The sequence below is a fragment of the Lathyrus oleraceus genome, chromosome 7 (genome assembly GCF_024323335.1).
Source record: "Lathyrus oleraceus cultivar Zhongwan6 chromosome 7, CAAS_Psat_ZW6_1.0, whole genome shotgun sequence".
Lineage (NCBI taxonomy): Eukaryota > Viridiplantae > Streptophyta > Magnoliopsida > Fabales > Fabaceae > Lathyrus > Lathyrus oleraceus.
In genome coordinates, this window is record NC_066585.1 from 102,394,194 (window position 1) to 102,412,640 (window position 18,447).

At 30.4% G+C, this 18,447-nt stretch overlaps 1 protein-coding gene across 1 annotated transcript; it reads right to left on the reverse strand.

Moving 5' to 3' along the window:
• Positions 1–1,010: 1,010 nt before the first annotated feature.
• On the reverse strand, positions 1,011–1,967 carry LOC127102242 (uncharacterized). Its single transcript, XM_051039641.1, has one exon. The coding sequence runs from the start codon at positions 1,965–1,967 to the stop codon at positions 1,011–1,013; it is 957 nt and encodes a 318-aa protein (XP_050895598.1).
• Positions 1,968–18,447: the final 16,480 nt, after the last annotated feature.

Genomic DNA, 18,447 nt, shown 5'->3' on the forward strand with positions numbered 1-18,447 from the left:
TGAGGGTGCCACAGAAACATGAGTAGACACGATCTTGGAGATCACTGTTCTTTGAATAGTCTCTTGAGAATTAGGTGATGGTTGATTATGAGCAGCCACCAACGCTTCCATCATGTTAGAGAGTCTTTCCAAGATTTCTTTCAGAGTGTTCACTTATTCCCATAGCTCCTGGTTTTCTTGCTCGATTTGATCCATCCTTCTTTGTTGGCTCGCCCGAGTGTTGTACAAATGGTACAGTTTGACTAATGGAGACAAAAGACACGAATGAGTTTACTGGAATGCAAAATTCTTTCATGATGCATGATGTGCTAATGCAAATGAATTTTTTTCAAGGAACTTTTAATCATTATTTCAAACATTATAAAGGATAACATTTTTGAAATAGCCAAAATAACCTCATTTCATTAATAAGTGGAAACAATACGAATCAGAAGTTTTAACTTTGAAAAGTTCTAAACAAAACAGAAAATAATAAAAGATAGAATCTAAGAGTCCTAGGGTATCCCATGATAAGAAGATCCAATCCCTCTTTGAAGCTTCCTGTTGAGCTCCTTGATCTGGTCTTCCATCTAAGTCTTCTCAATCACGAGCTTGTCAACAATCAACTTCCAAGCAACTGAGGCGGGAGGAGTATTTGGCTGAATGCTAGAGGAAAATAAATCCTCATGCACCTTTCTCTTCTTGTTGGCAATCTCCTATTCATTCTTCTTCTTTAAATGCTTTTGGAGTTCTTCATTCTCATTATTGATAAACTGGTATGTATTCTTCCAAGCGACCCTTTCTCGATGCACCATGGTCAAAGCAATCCGATGTTTCTCCGCATCAGTCATGAAAATCAGAGTAGGCTCTCTAGCGGCTATAGGAAAAGGCTCATGGAGAGGATAAGGCATCTTCAACTTGATAGACCTAGCTTGTACCCATTGAAGATAAGTCTCCAAAGAAACACAGTTTGGCTTCCCTATAACTTCTCTCCCCTTTTTATGGACATGACGCCAAACATGCATAGTCTTCTACTTAAGTGATTTGTTATCTTCACCTTCTTTAAAGAAGAGGACTTCCAATAGGATATTGCTTGGTTTATCTTTCATAGGATATCCAAGCTGACGATGAGCCAAAATCGGGTTATAGTTGATACCTCTTTTTGTATCGAGAAGAGGCACATTAGGAAACTCTCCACAATTTTCAATGATCTTGACTTCATCATAAGCATGACTATACCACTCAATATCAGAATATGTGAGAGACATAATCTTCTGTGACCATAAAAGACCATCCCTAAGATTCCAAAAAGCAGTAGACCGAGGTAAGTGAGAAATAAGCCACTTGTAAAGCAAAGGCACATAAAATATAACCATCCCCCCACTATAAGAGTTCCTGAGATGAACAGAATGGTAGGTATCTGCAACTAGACTGGGAACTGTATTTCCAATCAAGAATATCTTAATAGCATTAATGTCAACATTATAAAAGAGGAACAATCCATAAATGAGCAAGGCAAGAATAGCCTTGAAAGCATCTATACTCTTCATACTAGCAAAGTAACGAGCTTTATCCATCATAAACTTAGCTGGCAACCCAAGAATACCTCCCTTTGTGGTCATATAAGCTTTAATATCAGACATCTTCAAATGAGTAGCTTCAGAAATAACTTTATCCTTAGGAATCTCCTCCAATCCAGAAAATGGGATCTGATCATAAATATGTAATCCAAGCAAATAGGAATACTCCTCTAGTGTGGACATAAGCTGGTAATCTGGAAAGGTGAAGCAATGATACAACTGACCATGGAACTGGACTAGTGTAGCAAGAATCCCATTTGTCATGTTGTTCTTCAATAGTGACATAAGTATCCCATATCTATCCTTAAAACCTATTGGATCAGCAACCAAATCCCCTAGTTCTCTTAGATCTTTTATCTTAGGACTCTTGAAAGTGTACTTTTCAGTTCTTCTTCTTCCAAAATCCATGGTAAAAAAGTTCTTGTGATGTTTTCAACAAGTGTTTCTAAGTTCCTTGAAAACTTGGTTAAAAATGATGAATGAATGCATCAATGTATGGATGCACAAACATATGGGGTTTAAAGGTTCGACGTCACGAGCATGGATTCATGGGTTCAACCATCCCAAAAGGTATGTACTAAGGTTTTTTGTGCCTATAGAACAAGGTTCTAAGAATATCCCCAAAGTCATTGATCCATATTTTGGATATTACTAGCACACTGATTATTCGGGAATCAATAATATTTTCTCAAGAGAACCTCGTCTGAGTGTAGCATCGCGTATCTACTATTTCAGGTTTACACCTTCATAGCCATCGCACTACGTCCTAAAAGTCCAAGTGGGGGTAAAGGGATACTAAAGTCCTCAATTTCTCAGGCTCCCAGGTGAGGTCGAAAGTATCAAAGCTTTCACGATTACTCGTTTAACAAAGACTACCCTCAAAGGAGCTTCCACTGAGTGGGGGATTCTCAAGTCAGCTTGTTCGGGATTACTCCACCCAAGCTTTCTCGATTATACCATTATCATATCTTATTTATGTACTCAAGTTCAGGTTATGACATATCTCACCACATATGAATCACCAAAAGAAACCCAAAAAACATAGCAAACAATATAATAACACAAATATATACAAGATAGGTGTAACCCTCTTGGGGATGTCCCTAGTGAAGTTTCCATTTATGTCGCGGTGAGAATCGGAGACCAAGCTATTAGGTTAACTTGACTCGTAAAATAAAATGTCACCACCGAACTTTAATTTATACAAGGGAAGGGGGAAAGGTCAAATAACCCATGAATATGCAATGCAAAATAGTGCAATAAAGAGATTGAAGGTTCAGGGGTTTATTATGAAAATGGAAGGCACTAGCACCCTAATCATCTATAGTATCCTATAGGAACCTCTTGATATATTTGTGTTTGGTTATTGTTGTTTACTAAAGATTTAGGATATGAGAATCGAAATGTGCTTTATTGCTTTTTTGGATTTGAAAAGACATAAAGTTTTGTACCTACGTACCAATGAAGGATCAAAATCCCGTAGTTCGGGGTACAAATAATAAAAGGGTTTATTTAGTTTATTTTAGAAGAAGAGACAATTTATCATATTAAGGAGAATACTCATCTAAACCACTACAAACATGAGAAGATGGATCTTTTCATCATTATGAAGGAAGGGCTCCAACTTGGATATAGAATCTACAAGTATGCCACTAACTCCTTCATATGGAAAAGAATCAACATCAATTTCAATCATTACTATGGGGTAGGATATTTATATCTCAACTATAAAGATGATTCATGTCTAGTCTCTTTTGAGAAAGGGTTTAAAATGAAAAAGCTAAGTGGTAAAAGTTTTGAATGAGATTTGTGTTTTTTAGTCTTATAGAAAGAGTTTGATATGCTTAAAGGTTTTTTTGAAACATTTATGAAGAAAGAAAGTTTGAAAATTCAATGACCTAAATTCAATGTTTTTTTATGAAATAAGTTCAAGTTTGAAAAATCCTAAGATTGGACTAGGGTTTAGAAGGGGCTAAAGGGCACAAAGTAGGTAAAGGAAGCTACAAACACATACAATGAATATGCACATGACAATAAGTCAACGATAATCCCTTTTCCTTGGATTGAAATATACTCACAAGTATCATGCAATAAATATCATGGATTAACAATATGCACTAATCAAGCATATGAACAAAATCACTACCATGTATCAAGCTTAAACATCTTAAGACACTAATCAAGGCCAACAATAAAGAATATAGCAAAAGAAATGACATAGAGAATAGTTCATAACACATGGATCATATAAGCATACAAGCAAAAATGCCTCAAGAATAATTTTTTAAAGTTCATCAAGTCAAAACATAAAATAAGATATATCATGATATCAATCACAAGACATGTAAAACAATGGTCGATGCATTTTAAAAGTGGGCCTATAATGAGCATATAAGCATGTTAAACCTCAAAAAACTATGTCATACATCAAGACTAAAGCATTATTTAGGAGCAAGTTAAAAGCACATTAAATATCATGTTATGATAAAATTTCACCTCATACAAGGGTTCAAGTCATTAGGGTTCATGCCTCTAAGGTTCATACATTAGGGTTTCAAAGCAAGTCATCAACCATAAACATCCATGTACTTCAAGCACAAATCAAATAAACAAGTTATCATAATGTCTAAGTCCAAGTATAACCAAGGTGTTCAACACATATGGATTAAAATGGGAGAAAATTAATCATGGGAAAAATTGAATCAAAGCATACTTAAATGAAAAAAATAAAAAGGAATAAATAACAAGGTTTAATAATCAAGCATGTGAACAAAATCACTACCATGTTTTAATATAAAATTAAAAACTAAATAACAAAATAAATGAGCTTTTTATGAGGGAGTTAATGTTCAAAACAAACATAATGGTAACAAGAATGAGTAAAAATGATGCTTCTATGAGGGAGTTCAAAATGAGCTTTTTTCACCTAACGGAGTGTGTCCGTTGCACCTTCAAAAGCACTTCTAGATGAGAAATAATGATCCCTCTAGCTTCCTTGAGTGAAAATATGGAAAGAGTTCAAGAATGATTCAATGTTCTTTTTTGATTGATGATGGATATTTTTTTTGTGTTGGAGCATTGCAATGAGACCTCATTTTATAGTGAATGAATACAGGTTTGATGCAGTGGTTATTGGTATTGTTTGATGGATTTTGGATCAAATCTAAAAAAATGGTGAAAAGTACAAAAGTGATTTTGCTTTTGGTGTTTAGATAGCATAAGATAAAAACAAAATCTATTTACAAAGCTCCAAGCAAAAGTGGTTGAGAAAAGTGATCTTTATGGAAATGGAAATGAAGCTTTATGGCAAAATTATCCATAAATGGTATGTTGTTTGGATAATGTATCAATCCCTTGTGTAAGGCATCAATGGTTTGTGTAAAAAATTCATTATGCTGAGATTTAGAAGTATCATAGGCTGCAAAGCAAGATCTTGAGGTTTGGCTTTGGTTTGAACGTGAAACTTGACATGAAGATGGACTTTCAATTTGGCCTAACATGGTGACTCTCCTTCTCCGAAACTCCAAGCTCAAGTGTGATAATTCATTCCAATGGAATCTTTGGGAATATTTTCCCATCCTCTACAACTTTCATGATGGACATTTGAAGAGATTCAGCTTGGATCATGAAGATAATTGGCCATCAACTTTGACAATCTTAACTGCTAAACACTTGGAAAAATTTCTAAGTGTTGAACAATTTTACAACTTTGAGATCTCATCTTCATCACTTCATATCTTCCTATCCTTATGAGATATTTGGTTCATTATTTCTAATAATTTGAAGTGTATAACATCATTTACAAGTACATCCTTTGAGCATGAAAAATGATGGCTTGAGGGAGAATTTACAAACTTGTAAAGTGGGCTTCATGAACATGCAATTTCATAACTAAGAGAAATTTTGAAAACCCTAGATTTGACATTCTTCAAATTTTTATTGTTTTTATTTATTTTATTGATCAAATGCATTCATAAACCACATTTTCATGGTTCTTGACTTGAGAAACCCATGGTTGACCAAAATATCTCAAAAGTCAAACTTCGACCTTGAGCAGTTAACTTTTCATCAGATGAATTCCAAATCTTCAATGATCAATGAATCAAACTTATTTAGACAATTAAAGCACATGAATGGATCATAATGAAGCACTTTAGGACCTTGAATCATATTTTAAACCATTAGATCATATCTTGGTCAAAAAGTCAACATCTGAGCAATCTTGATCAAAACCCTAATTTAGGCATCAGATGAATTTGGATCTTATTAATCTTGAATTGATGCAATCTCGAACTTGATTATGATGAATAGAAATCACTTGACTATTGTGAATGAATAAGAAGCTTGAACTACTGATGAATTCCCATAATCTTGACCAATCAATCACTTGAGCTCCTTAAACCAACACACCTACCTTGTAAAAGAATCAAACAAGACAAAACATATTTTTTGTATTTTCATAAGGTTGGTAATGCATAAAAGACACACACATGAGATGTTTGATGTTATGAAATGATGAAAATGAGATGGGATATTAGGGGGGAAATTAGTGTATGACACTATCCTTGTGGGTTTCTTACCGATCAAGAAACCAATTATACTTTGTAATTCCAATATCGTTTTTGCAACAAATTGGTGTGGTGAGCAAGGAGAAGATGTCGTCAACAAAGTATGAGATTGAAAAGTTCACCGGAGTGAATGATTTCGGTCTGTGGCGCTTGAAGATGAAAGACCTACTAGTTCAGCAAAGTTGTTTAGAAGCATTGAAGGGATCCGCAACCATGGACGTTACGTTAAAGGATAAAGAAAATTTGACTATGCAGTTGATAAAGTTGCATGAAGAAAGCTAGTTTGTTCCCTTAATGCTATAGAGTTTATTCCAAGGTGGATATTTATGAGTATTTGGTTCGAAGTCTTGTATGGTCGAAGGGTAGCTTCTTGGTTCGACAATTCGACAGGACCTTAGCATGTCGTCGAAGTCTGTTCACATGTTGTAGTCGAAATATGATAGGATTGTTAGCATATTGAGTTGGGTATATTTGTTATGTCCAATTGTTTAACTTAGCTTATGTAATGGGCCTATGTGTAAATTACCATTATGTTAGTGTGTTAGTTTTCTTATAAATAGAATACTAGTATTTCATCATTGCACAATGCAAATCCTAATTAGGATGAGAGAGGTTATTTGCTATTATGTAACACTTGTAATCTTGTTTCAAAGAGAAAGTAAAGAATAACAGTTTATAACCAATTTAATTGTATTCTTATTATTTTCTTCTTTTCTACCCTTGCGGGTTTCTTACCGATCAAGAAACCAATTATACTTTGTAATTCCAGCATCATTTTCACAACAAATTGGTGCGGTGAGCATGGAGAAGATACCGTCAACAAAATATGAGATTGAAAAGTTCACCGAAGTGAACAAATTCGATATATGGCGCTTGAAGATGAAAGCCCTACTGGTTCAACAGGGTTGTTTAGAAGTGTTGAAGGGAGCCGCAACCATGGACGCTATGTTAAAGGATAAATAAAAATTGACTATGCAATTGATAAAGTTGCATGAAGAAAGCTAGTTTGTTTCCTTAATGTTATAGAGTTTGTTCTAAGATGGAGATTTATGAGATATTGGATCGAACTCTAGTATGGTCGATGGGTAGCTTCTTGGTTCGACAATTCGACAGGACCTTAGCATGTCGTCGAAGTCTATTCACATGTTGTATTCTAAATATGCTAGGATTGTTAGCATGTCGAATTGAGCCTGTTTGTTATGCCCAATTTTATAAGTTAGCTTTGTCTGTAAGTTAGCTTGTGTAATGGGCCTGTGTGTAAAATCCCATTAGGTTAGTGTGTTAGTTTTCTTATAAATAGCATATTAATCTCTCATCATTGTACAATGCAAATCCTAATTAGGGTGAGAGAGGTTCTTTGTTATTATGTAACACTTGTAATCTTGTTTCAAAGAGAAGTAAAGAATAGTAGTTTATAACCAATTTCATTGTGTTCTTATTGTTTTCTTCTTTTCTACCATTGTGGGTTTCTTACCAATCAAGAAACCAATTATACTTTGTAATTCCAGCATCGTTTTCACAACACATTGATGCGGTGAGTATGGAGAAAATATCGTCAACAAAGTATGAGATTGCAAAGTTCACCGGAGTGAACGATTTCAGTATCTGGCGCTTGAAGATGAAAGCCCTATTGGTTCAGCAGGGTTATTTTGAAGCGTTGAAGGGAGCCGCAACCATGGGCGCTATGTTAAAGGATAAGGAAAATTTGACTATGCAGTTGATAAATTTGCACGAAGAAAGCTAGTTTGTTCCCTTAATGTTATAGAGTTTGTTCCAAGGTGGAGGTTTGTGAGATATTAGATCGAACTCTAGTATGGTCTAAGGGTAGCTTCTTGGTTCGACAATTCAACAGGATCTTAGCATGTCGTCGAAGTATGTTCACATGTTGTAGTCGAAATATGATAGGATTGTTAGCATATCGAGTTGGGTCTGTTTATTATGTTCAATTGTTTAAGTTAGTTTGTTTTCTAAGTTAGCTTGTTTAATGGGCCTATGTGTAAAAGCCCATTAGGTTAGTGTGTTAGTTTTCTTATATATAGAATACTAGTCTCTCATCATTGTGCAATGTAAATCCCAATTAGGGTGAGAGAAGTTATTTGCTATTATGTAACACTTGCAATCTTTTTTCAAAGAGAAAGTAAAGAATAGCAGTTTATAACCAATTTCATTGTGTTCTTATTGTTTCATTTTTTCTACCCTTGTGGATTTCGTACTGATCAAGAAACCAATTATACTTTGTAATTTTGGCATCGCTTTCACAACAAATGGAACAGACTCATTTTTAAAGTTTGATCAAATCACTATCATTAAACCGTTCATGTTCCTGTTCTAGTTTAGGATTAGTTAACTACCTCTTGCATTGTCTAAAATCATATCCAAATCCAAAAAGTGACTTTCCCTCTTGATACCCCCATTTATGCATTTGAATTATCATGTCATGAAACTAATATACAGTCTCACTTCCAACTACCTGTATTACAAAATAAATGCATGGTTACAATAATCAACTCTTCAAATGTCAGCAATGAAATTCACACAACAACTCAGTTCAAACCACACATTCCAAATCAGAATCTAAAACATCAATTGCATGGAGTCCATCCCTATATTCAAGTACCACAATTGTTGATTTTTGATCCATTGTTACAATTTTTCCTAATTCTAACAAACATTATAAAAAATATCATGCTAATGAAACATGGAGTGAGAGTCTTATCATAAATGTTCATCCTAAAAAAAGTTTACCCGTAAAAGGATCAAAACACGACCAAAGCTTAGTTTTCAGCTTATACTCAATTGAGAGAAAATGTTCCCAAACACGTTCCTTGCTCTGTTGGTGTTAACAACATTAAAAATCAGGCCACCAACGCTAGGTAGCAAAAATCTGCATATATACAAATGCCTGGAGAAGAAACCCTAAAATCTGCAAGGAAGATGATTCATTGTCAAGAAGAAGAAGAAGGTGAAAGCATAAAAGTACCATATCAGCTAATCACAAACCTGTTGTGGTTTTCGCTCTTATCTTTTCTTTGTTTATTTCTTCTCGTTTCCATGCCCATTACTTTCAAACATCAAATAAATCCAAGATATGCATAAAGCTTGGATCTTTCACTACAGATTTATCACTGTAAAATCGCACACCGTCATAAAACCGTTAGAAACACCACAACTAACATCGTCTCCCCTATTCCGATCGGTACCCGAAGTGGAAGAGAGAATAAAGAAGAAGAGGAAGAGATAGATTATGTTGGTACAAGAAGCGAAAGAGAGAAGAAAGAAGAAGAGGAAGAGAGGGAAGAAAGAATAAAGGAAGAGATGGAAGAGATAAGAAAGAAGAAGAGGAAGAGAAAGATAATGATGGGAAAAGAGAGATGATGCAGCGTGAACTTCCATATTTTGGGGGAAACATAAATTTTGAAAGTGGCAAAAGTTATTGATTTGACTTTGGAAATAGTTGGTTTCAAACCAAATTAAATGAAAATATATCAATAAATATACATAAAGTTAAATGAAATACAAAAAATGTGTATAAATTTTGCAACTAAATGGTCAAAAAGAAAAGTTGGTCCAAATGTGAAAATTTTGGACCATATTTGCCCCCAAATTGGGGATGTGGTAGTAAAAGAGAAAATGACAATAGTGAATTTTCCACAATATCACGTTTTCTTATACTATAGATTACAATTTATGTATTAGCTCGTCATTGTTTCAAGATTGTTGAGTTAATTTGTTTTGTAGTTTATTAAAATGACTCGTTCTTATGTGTAATTTGAAATTGTTTTAAGAGTTATTATGAAAAAAATGGTGATTTTTTTTCTTCAAATATTAATAATAATAGTAATAATAATAGAGAGTTTCTTATTATTTATTATTTAAATAATTTAGTGTATAACTATTTTTTTGTGTTTATTTATTTTAAATACGACATACATATCGTGTAATTATTGATTTTTTTTATACCCTTCGAATACAACAGATTTATTATGTTGGTTTATACATGACATTAATATAATTATGTGTTAGATTTTTTATTTTAAATCATGCGAGTATTTTCTTGCATAATTAGGATAGTTTAATAGTTATTTGATTATTTAGCGATTATATAAACATATAATTTGACATTACATTTATAGGTAATGTTTATGTGAATTTTAAGACCTTTCCATTTAATGTATTAAATTAAAAATATGTAGTGGATTTGTTTTAGTTAGTTGAAAAAATAAGTTGCAAAAGTAACATATGTTGTGTAAATTTTATTAAATCAGAATCACAAAAGATGTAATGTGTAATTATTCATGTGAACTGTTATGGTTGACCAAAAGAAAGTCACAATTTGGCCGAATAATTGCATGCATGTGATAGTAAATATGTAGTAGTTATTAATTTTATCCATGTGATTAATTATTGATGTCAAAGACGCCTTTTAACCGACATGACTTATTACTAATATTTGATCATTGCATGAGAGTGCCGCTTACAGTTAATTCTTACAATCAAAGATTGAGAACTGATGGTGTTTTTGGTAGTTTATCTAGGTCTTATTTAATTTCCATATAAAGAATATTGTTCATGTCTATATGGTTATTTTACATGCTTAGTAAGATTGTATGTTTGTTGTTCTTTTCAAACAATCCAGTTATCATTGCTACCGCTCCAAGTTTTGCTGCTCAAATTAACTTTATTCCTATGCTGAGTGGGATGAACTTCAAGTCCTGGTAAGAATCAGTGGAGATCGTTCTTGGATGCATGGACTTAGACTTATCCTTGAGGGAATGATGTACCACCGCCAAGGCTGAGAATCCAAATGAAACTTAAATAGAAAAATGGGACACCTCTAATAGGATGTGCCTCATGATGATCAAAAGATTCATACATAAAATTAATAGGGGTTCGATTGCTGAGAACGAAAGCGCCAAGAGGTTCCTCAAAATTGTGGAGCAATTCTTTGCTAAATATGATAAGGCTGAGACAAGTAGTACCTTGTCAAAACTTATTTCAATGAGTTATAAAAGTAAAGGGAACATAAGGGAGTACATCATGAAGATGTCTAATCTCGCATCAAAACTCAAGACACTAAAGTTAAAACTTCTTGAGGATTTGATTATGCATTTGGTTTTGATCTCTCTCCCGGTGAAGTTTTTGTGCAATTCAAAGTGAGTTATAATACTCAGAAGGATAAATGGTCTCTCAATGAGCTTATATCTCATTGTGTGCGGGAGGAAGAAATAATAAAGAGAGAGAAGATGGAAAGTGCTCACTTGACTATTAGCTTTCAAAATAAAAGGAAAAATGTTGCGAATTTTCTCTCTCAAAATAAGAAGGCAAAGGAACAACCTAAGGAGTCTATTTTCTTATTTTGCAAGAAGACTAGACACATGAAGAAGGAATGTTCCAAGTACGCCACATGACGTGAAAAGAAAGGTAATTTTCTCACTTTTGTTTGTTCATACATTAATTTAATTTTTGTACCTAAGAATACTTGGTGAATAGATTTTGGTGCTACTACTCACATAAGTATGTCCATTGAAGGTTGCTTGTGGAGTCTTCCGCCAAGTGATGCTGAAAGATTCATGTACGTGGGTAATGTTAATAAAGTAACAGTAGAGGTTATATAAACTTTTAGATTATTATTAAAGACTAGTTTTCATTTTGATTTGGTTGAGACTTTTGTTGTACCGTCCATTAGACGAAATCTAATTTCTATTTTTATTTCGGATAAATCAAGTTAAGCTTGTTCATTTAGAAATAATAAATTAAATCTCTCATATGATTTAAATATTGTTGGTTCCAGTTTTTTGAATGATAATATTTATATGTTTGATATTTAATATCCTTATAACAAAATAATGTAAATAGAGTCACATGATACAAAATAAAAATTAAATGAGAATTCTTCCATTTTATGGCATACGTGATTAAGACATATCTCTAGACAGAGAATTCAAAGACTTAGGTCGGAAGGTATTCTTAGATCCCTTGATTTGTTGGACTTTCAAGTCTACATTCAATGTGGGTAAGCAAACAAACAAGAGGAATTTTCATGCTGAAAGAATTAAGGATGTCTTAGAATTAATTCATACTGATATATCTGGTCATTCCCTACATGTTATTGGAATGGACAACAGTGTTTTATTACATTTATACACGATTACTCGATGTATGATTACCTATATTTGACTCATGATAAATCTCACTAGTAGAAAAACGCTTGTTAAGTCGGTTAAAAATGAATTGTTAAGACAGTTCTGAGCCTCACCTAAGAGTTGTCAACATAAGAAGTTTTGCTTCTTAAGTTGGATTTGGATCTAACTTAAGAAAAAGTTATTAGCTCTGTTAAACAGCGTCCAACTTAATAAATCTAGGTTTTGAGAAAACCTTGATGCCATTTGTACCTGACTTAAGAAGTTTCTTTCTTAAACCGGATGTATTTAAGCGACCTAACACGTTGTATTTTTTTTCACGCACTATTTTTTAATAACACTTTTTTTGGATAATATATATATATATATATATATATATATATATATATATATATATATATATACTTTTTTTAAGACTAACTGCAACATCAGATCAGCACATCAGGAAAAATAATAAGAATACAACCTCATATAATTATTTTGTTCCATATATCTCACATAAATTTCAAAATAAAACCATAAAAATAAAAATATCGTCATATCAAATTAAAATATGATTGTAATCAAAATAGTTACACGTGACACTGACAAGTAAGTTCAATTACACCTTATAAAAAATTTGTAAGGAGATAATTTATACTAGTCTAAATTTAAAAAATGTAAGTACCTAAATTTAAAGGAACATAATTCTGACAAGCAATGTAAAATTAGTGAAATTTAATTCCAAAACAAATTCATATCAATAAGAACCCTAACCAACAAGACAATTTTCTATATGAGCCATGGTGAATAACATCATTAGGAAGGGGAGAAACAAAAAATCACAACATGATATGAAATAAAGGAGAACATAAAATCTACCCACTAGTTTAAAAACAATATCAAAGTTGGCGATGGATTTAATATTAAAAGATTGGAAAAATCATATCCTAATTTACAAATCATACTATAGTATCCAGAAGAAAAAACACTCGCACATCCCTCTAGTAAAGCTTATCAGATTATCTATCAAAACACAACATAACATTGATCTTATCTCGATTACCAATTTCCATGGGGCAGGGAAGGAAAAACAAAGATGGACATATATTGCATCTAGGCCTCCTAAAAAAACCCACACTTAAATTCCATGTAGTTTAACAACCCAGGTATCTTTGAATAATACAAATAAGATTATGTAAATTATCTAGATTATGTATATTATCTAGATTATAAATAAAAGTGTCCTTAGCATAGAAAATTTCATAGTGAATAATACAATTCTTCTAATTTGTTTCAATCCATAGTAAATAATAAAATACATTCATAAAAATTGATGGGTATAATTTAATTATAATTTTGACATCTAAATCAACTATTTTTAAATTCTGCTAATAATCATATGGTACATAAAACACGTAAATACATTTTCTTGCGCTTTATATATATATATATATATATATATATATATATATATATATATATATATATATATATATATATATATATATATATATATATATATATATATATATATATATATATATATATATATATTTTATATTTTAATTTATTTATTATATTTCTTGCATAAAATTTGTGGAATTATTGATATTTATTGAATATTTTTTGTAATCTAATATATATATATATATATATATATATATATATATATATATATATATATATATATATATATATATATATATATATATATATATATATATATATATATATATATATATATATATATATATATATATATATTTAGATTACAAAAAAATATTCAATAAATATCAATAACTCCACAAATTTTATGCAAGAAATATAATTAAATAAAAAATTGAAATAAAAGAAAATAAATATTTACTCATTAGAAAATTAAACAAAAAAATGTGAATATTATAAAATGAATTATTTTTAAGAAAATAATTTATTCATTCAAACCACCACAGAGACTTATTTTTACCATATAAAAATTTCAAAAATAAATAAATATCTATCATACAAAAACAATTCAAATATTTAATGCATTCATTTATTTATTTATTTGAAAAATTACTTATATCATCTATAATTATATGTTATAGTCTTCGATATTATTAAAGTAGTAGAAGAAGAATTCACTTTATATGTGAATATGTGAGCCATTTTTTTTATTTTTATAAAATACATTAATTATAATAACCCAAACTAATAACAAATTGATAAAATTTAATTCTCAAATAAATATTTATCCATCTTAATAAATTAGTCCAAAAAAATTATAACATTCTGTTATGAAATTCTGTTATAAAATGTTTATTTTTCAATCTTAATTAATAACCCAATTATGTGTGATTCTTTGATGGCGTACTGATGACAACGGTGAACATGACTTTTTTTATGTCCTTGATTAGCCTTTTGCATTTTGCTTCTATGAATTTCTTTCTTAAATGGAGAGCAATCCTATGATTTGAGTGAGCTCTATAAATTGAGAGATAAAGAAAGGCTATTGTGATTCAGTAACCGAAAATTAATGACTAATTATCAAATATGAAAATTAATGATTTTTAATTGAATGAGTTATTTATTTTTTAATTTAGAGTTATTACTTGTTATTATGAAATATAAATTTAGATATTATATGAAAAATGATTTAATTGAATACTCATACTTGGTGATTACATTGAATGCAATAATAATAGAAGAGGAATGAAAATTGAAAAAAAAAAATCCAGAGGTAGATTATTGTGGTGTCTTACCCCATTATTAGGGTAGGTAGGAACAATAATATCATTCATGATATTTTCATCAAAACTGAAATACTATATTATACTCTGATTCGAAATCTATTTCGAAAGCATTGTAGTAGTGAATTATTAATGTACTATATAAAATTCATTGGAACAAAATATTTCAGAATTTGATTTTGAATTATCAACTTTATTTTTTTTTCATTCCTTTTTTCTTCTTCCCTTCTAATCTTAAAATCGAAGAGTTAAGTGAATAAAAAAAACCAAAGGAGGTTCATGTCTAAGCGTAAAGATATCCGAATAACTGTTATTTTAGAATGTACTAGTTGTGATAAAAAGAGTGTTAATAAAGAATCTAGAGGGATTTCTCGATATATTACTAAAAAGAATCTACATAATACGCCTAGTCGATTGGAATTGAGAAACTTTTGTCCCTTTTGTTGCAAACATATGATTCACGCAGAGATCAAGAAATAGAGAAAATGGATTACTTGTGTCACCCTTAAGAGGTAAATTGAAGAAAAAAATTATAAATAACATCAAAATGAATTATATAGATACCAGAGAAATTATCTTAAACATGAAATTATATGAGGTAAATTTTTTTATATAACTCATATATTAGAAAAAAAAACCATGGTATCTATATAATTCATTTTGATGTTATTTATAATAAACAGTTTCTTTTTTTTATATAGTATTTTATATAGTATTTTATATAACTCATTTATAATAAACAGTTTTTTATATAACTCATAAATAACATCAAAAATTATAATTCATTATATAGCATCGATTTTCTTATATAACAAATATATTAGAAAAAAAAAGAAAATAACTAAAACAAATCCTTTTTTCATAACAAATGAGATTTTCGGTATAGGAGTAAACAAACCATGGATAAATCAAAGCGACTGTTTGTTAAATCGAAGCAATCAATTCGTAGGAGTTCGCATTTTATCGAAACGTGTTAATAAATTGACCTTAAAACAACAATGATTGATTACGATTGCTATAAAACAAGCTCGTATTTTATCTTTGTTACCTTTTGTAAATTCATCATCTTTTGTTAATAATGCAAAAAAAATATATATAAAAAAAGAAAGTCAATTACTAGAACTAGAACTCCTATTCTATAAAAAAAATAGAGTTACCTTACTTCATTAATTGAATCTAAAGTCAAAGTTTATGCGGATTGGTATTTTTTTTTTTTTAGAAAAATCCGACAATCCTATTGAAATTGTTTCGTTCTAAGAAAAACGATAATAGGTGAAGAAAAGAAGAATCATTTTTTTAGCGTGGTTGATTATTTATTTTGATAATTCATATGAATTCTATTTTATCATACAAATCTCTTTTATTCTACCACCTTCCCGGAGTTCAGTCTCCGGGGAATTTTTATTAAAAAAATGAATGATATCGTTGGAAATAATAAAAAGACAATTCCCCTTTAATATAGCTATTTGTGAAACGATTTTACGACTAAGAAGCAATTGATTCGTGTACAGATTATACATTAAATTACTATAGTAGATTTTTTCTTTATTCTGGCCAATTATTGCATTTATTCGACTGATCCACAAACTGCGAAAGTCCCTTTTTTTCCTATCTTTATCCTGCTGATACGAAACCAAAGCTTTTATTCTCTGTTGCAAAATAGTTCGAGTACGGTTTGAACGAGCTCCACGAAAGCTTGATGTACTTTTTGTCCTCCGTTTTCGAGCGAGGGATCCTCGTTTAGTTCTGGTCATTGGATAAATGAGACTTTGATGAATAACTATTTTGATTTTTTTCTTTCGGTTATTCTTTTATCCTTTCTAGTATATTACTAACAACATGGATTCTTCCAATGTATAAAATAAAAATTCCAATGGCTTTTGCTACTATAACCTTCCCAACCACTATTTTTTTGTTTTTTCTAAGTCTAAGTATTTCAACTCTAAATAATAACTTCTATTGATACTAGGTATTCCAAAAACCATAGTAAATAAGAAATAAACAAAGAAATTGTGGGTTCCATCGTTTCTATGATTACTTGTTAAACGGTGAGGTCCTCTCTATACATCGAATTCCTTCATTGAATCTTGATAATTCCTTCATTGAATCTTGATTCAATCAGTGAACTTGTACAATTCACACTTCTGGACTCTATCCATGAAATATCTAGTAATAGATCTTTCACAATGAAATCTAGTTATACACTAACGGTATTTAAGTATGAATATTAGCTGGGTAGTTGACCCTCTTAGACCGTTATTGCTAAATTTATGGCATAATTTGTCTTTCTTTCAAATAGGATTTTACCGCTTAATGGATAACTATTTTATTACCAATGGGAAAATACTTTTCATCTTAAATTACAAATTAAGGTGATTTGGTTTGCACCCAATTGAGAAATCATAAATTTTATACACAATCGAATTATATATATATACAATTCTTATTAATAGAATTGATTTTTTAATTTGAGTATATGATCTAAAAGAGTCGCACATACACCCTAGTACAACGCATCCCCGAAGAGCGGGAGATTTTGTTACAGTCCTGTCACAATTTTTTTTACTTATTTGAAAGAAAAAAAACTTTGGAATTGCTGAATCAAAAATTAGACCAAATAAGAGAGCAACAGAATCCTCATAGTCTTTAAAATTTTAAAAATATTCTCAAAAAAACGTCTCATCAACCCGGTATATTTCAATGAAATGTCAAAAAAATGAAAAATTGAAAGTAGAGTCGTATGCTATATAACAAATCACTTGCCTGTACGACTTTAAATTGAAGTTCTTTTGGATAGTCATTTTTTAAGTCAAGATTCAGAAAAACCTTATTTTATACCATTACTATCAAACCTTCAGATATCTAAAGACCTGGATAGTGATTTTTTTATGTCAGCCGAAGAAGCCCGAGCCTACGGAATTATTGATACAATAGCACATTCTTGTTCTTGGTAAATCAAAAATTTGCCTATTTCCTATTTATTAGAAATATTTCTATTAGGAATATTTTACTCCCAATAGATACATGAATTGATGTTGTCTTTCATCTTTTTAATCGTCTTAACAACCAGATTTAATAGAGTCGAATAAATTCTAAATTGAAATTATTGAATTAGGATGGATCGAAACCAGCTCATTATGTATATGATTCAGCATGCCAACTAGAAAACAAATTATTAGAAACACAAGATATTAATGATATTTTTTATTTTTTATATATAAATAAATAAGTTTTTTTTAATATAGAGATTTGTAAAATATATGAAAAAAGAAAAGAAAAGAAAAGAATAGAATTAGGGTATGACAAGAATATCTATTAAGATGATATATATATATATATATATATATATATATATATATATATATATATATATATATATATATATATATATATTATATATATATATATATATATATATATATATATATATATATATATATATATATATATATATATATATATATATATT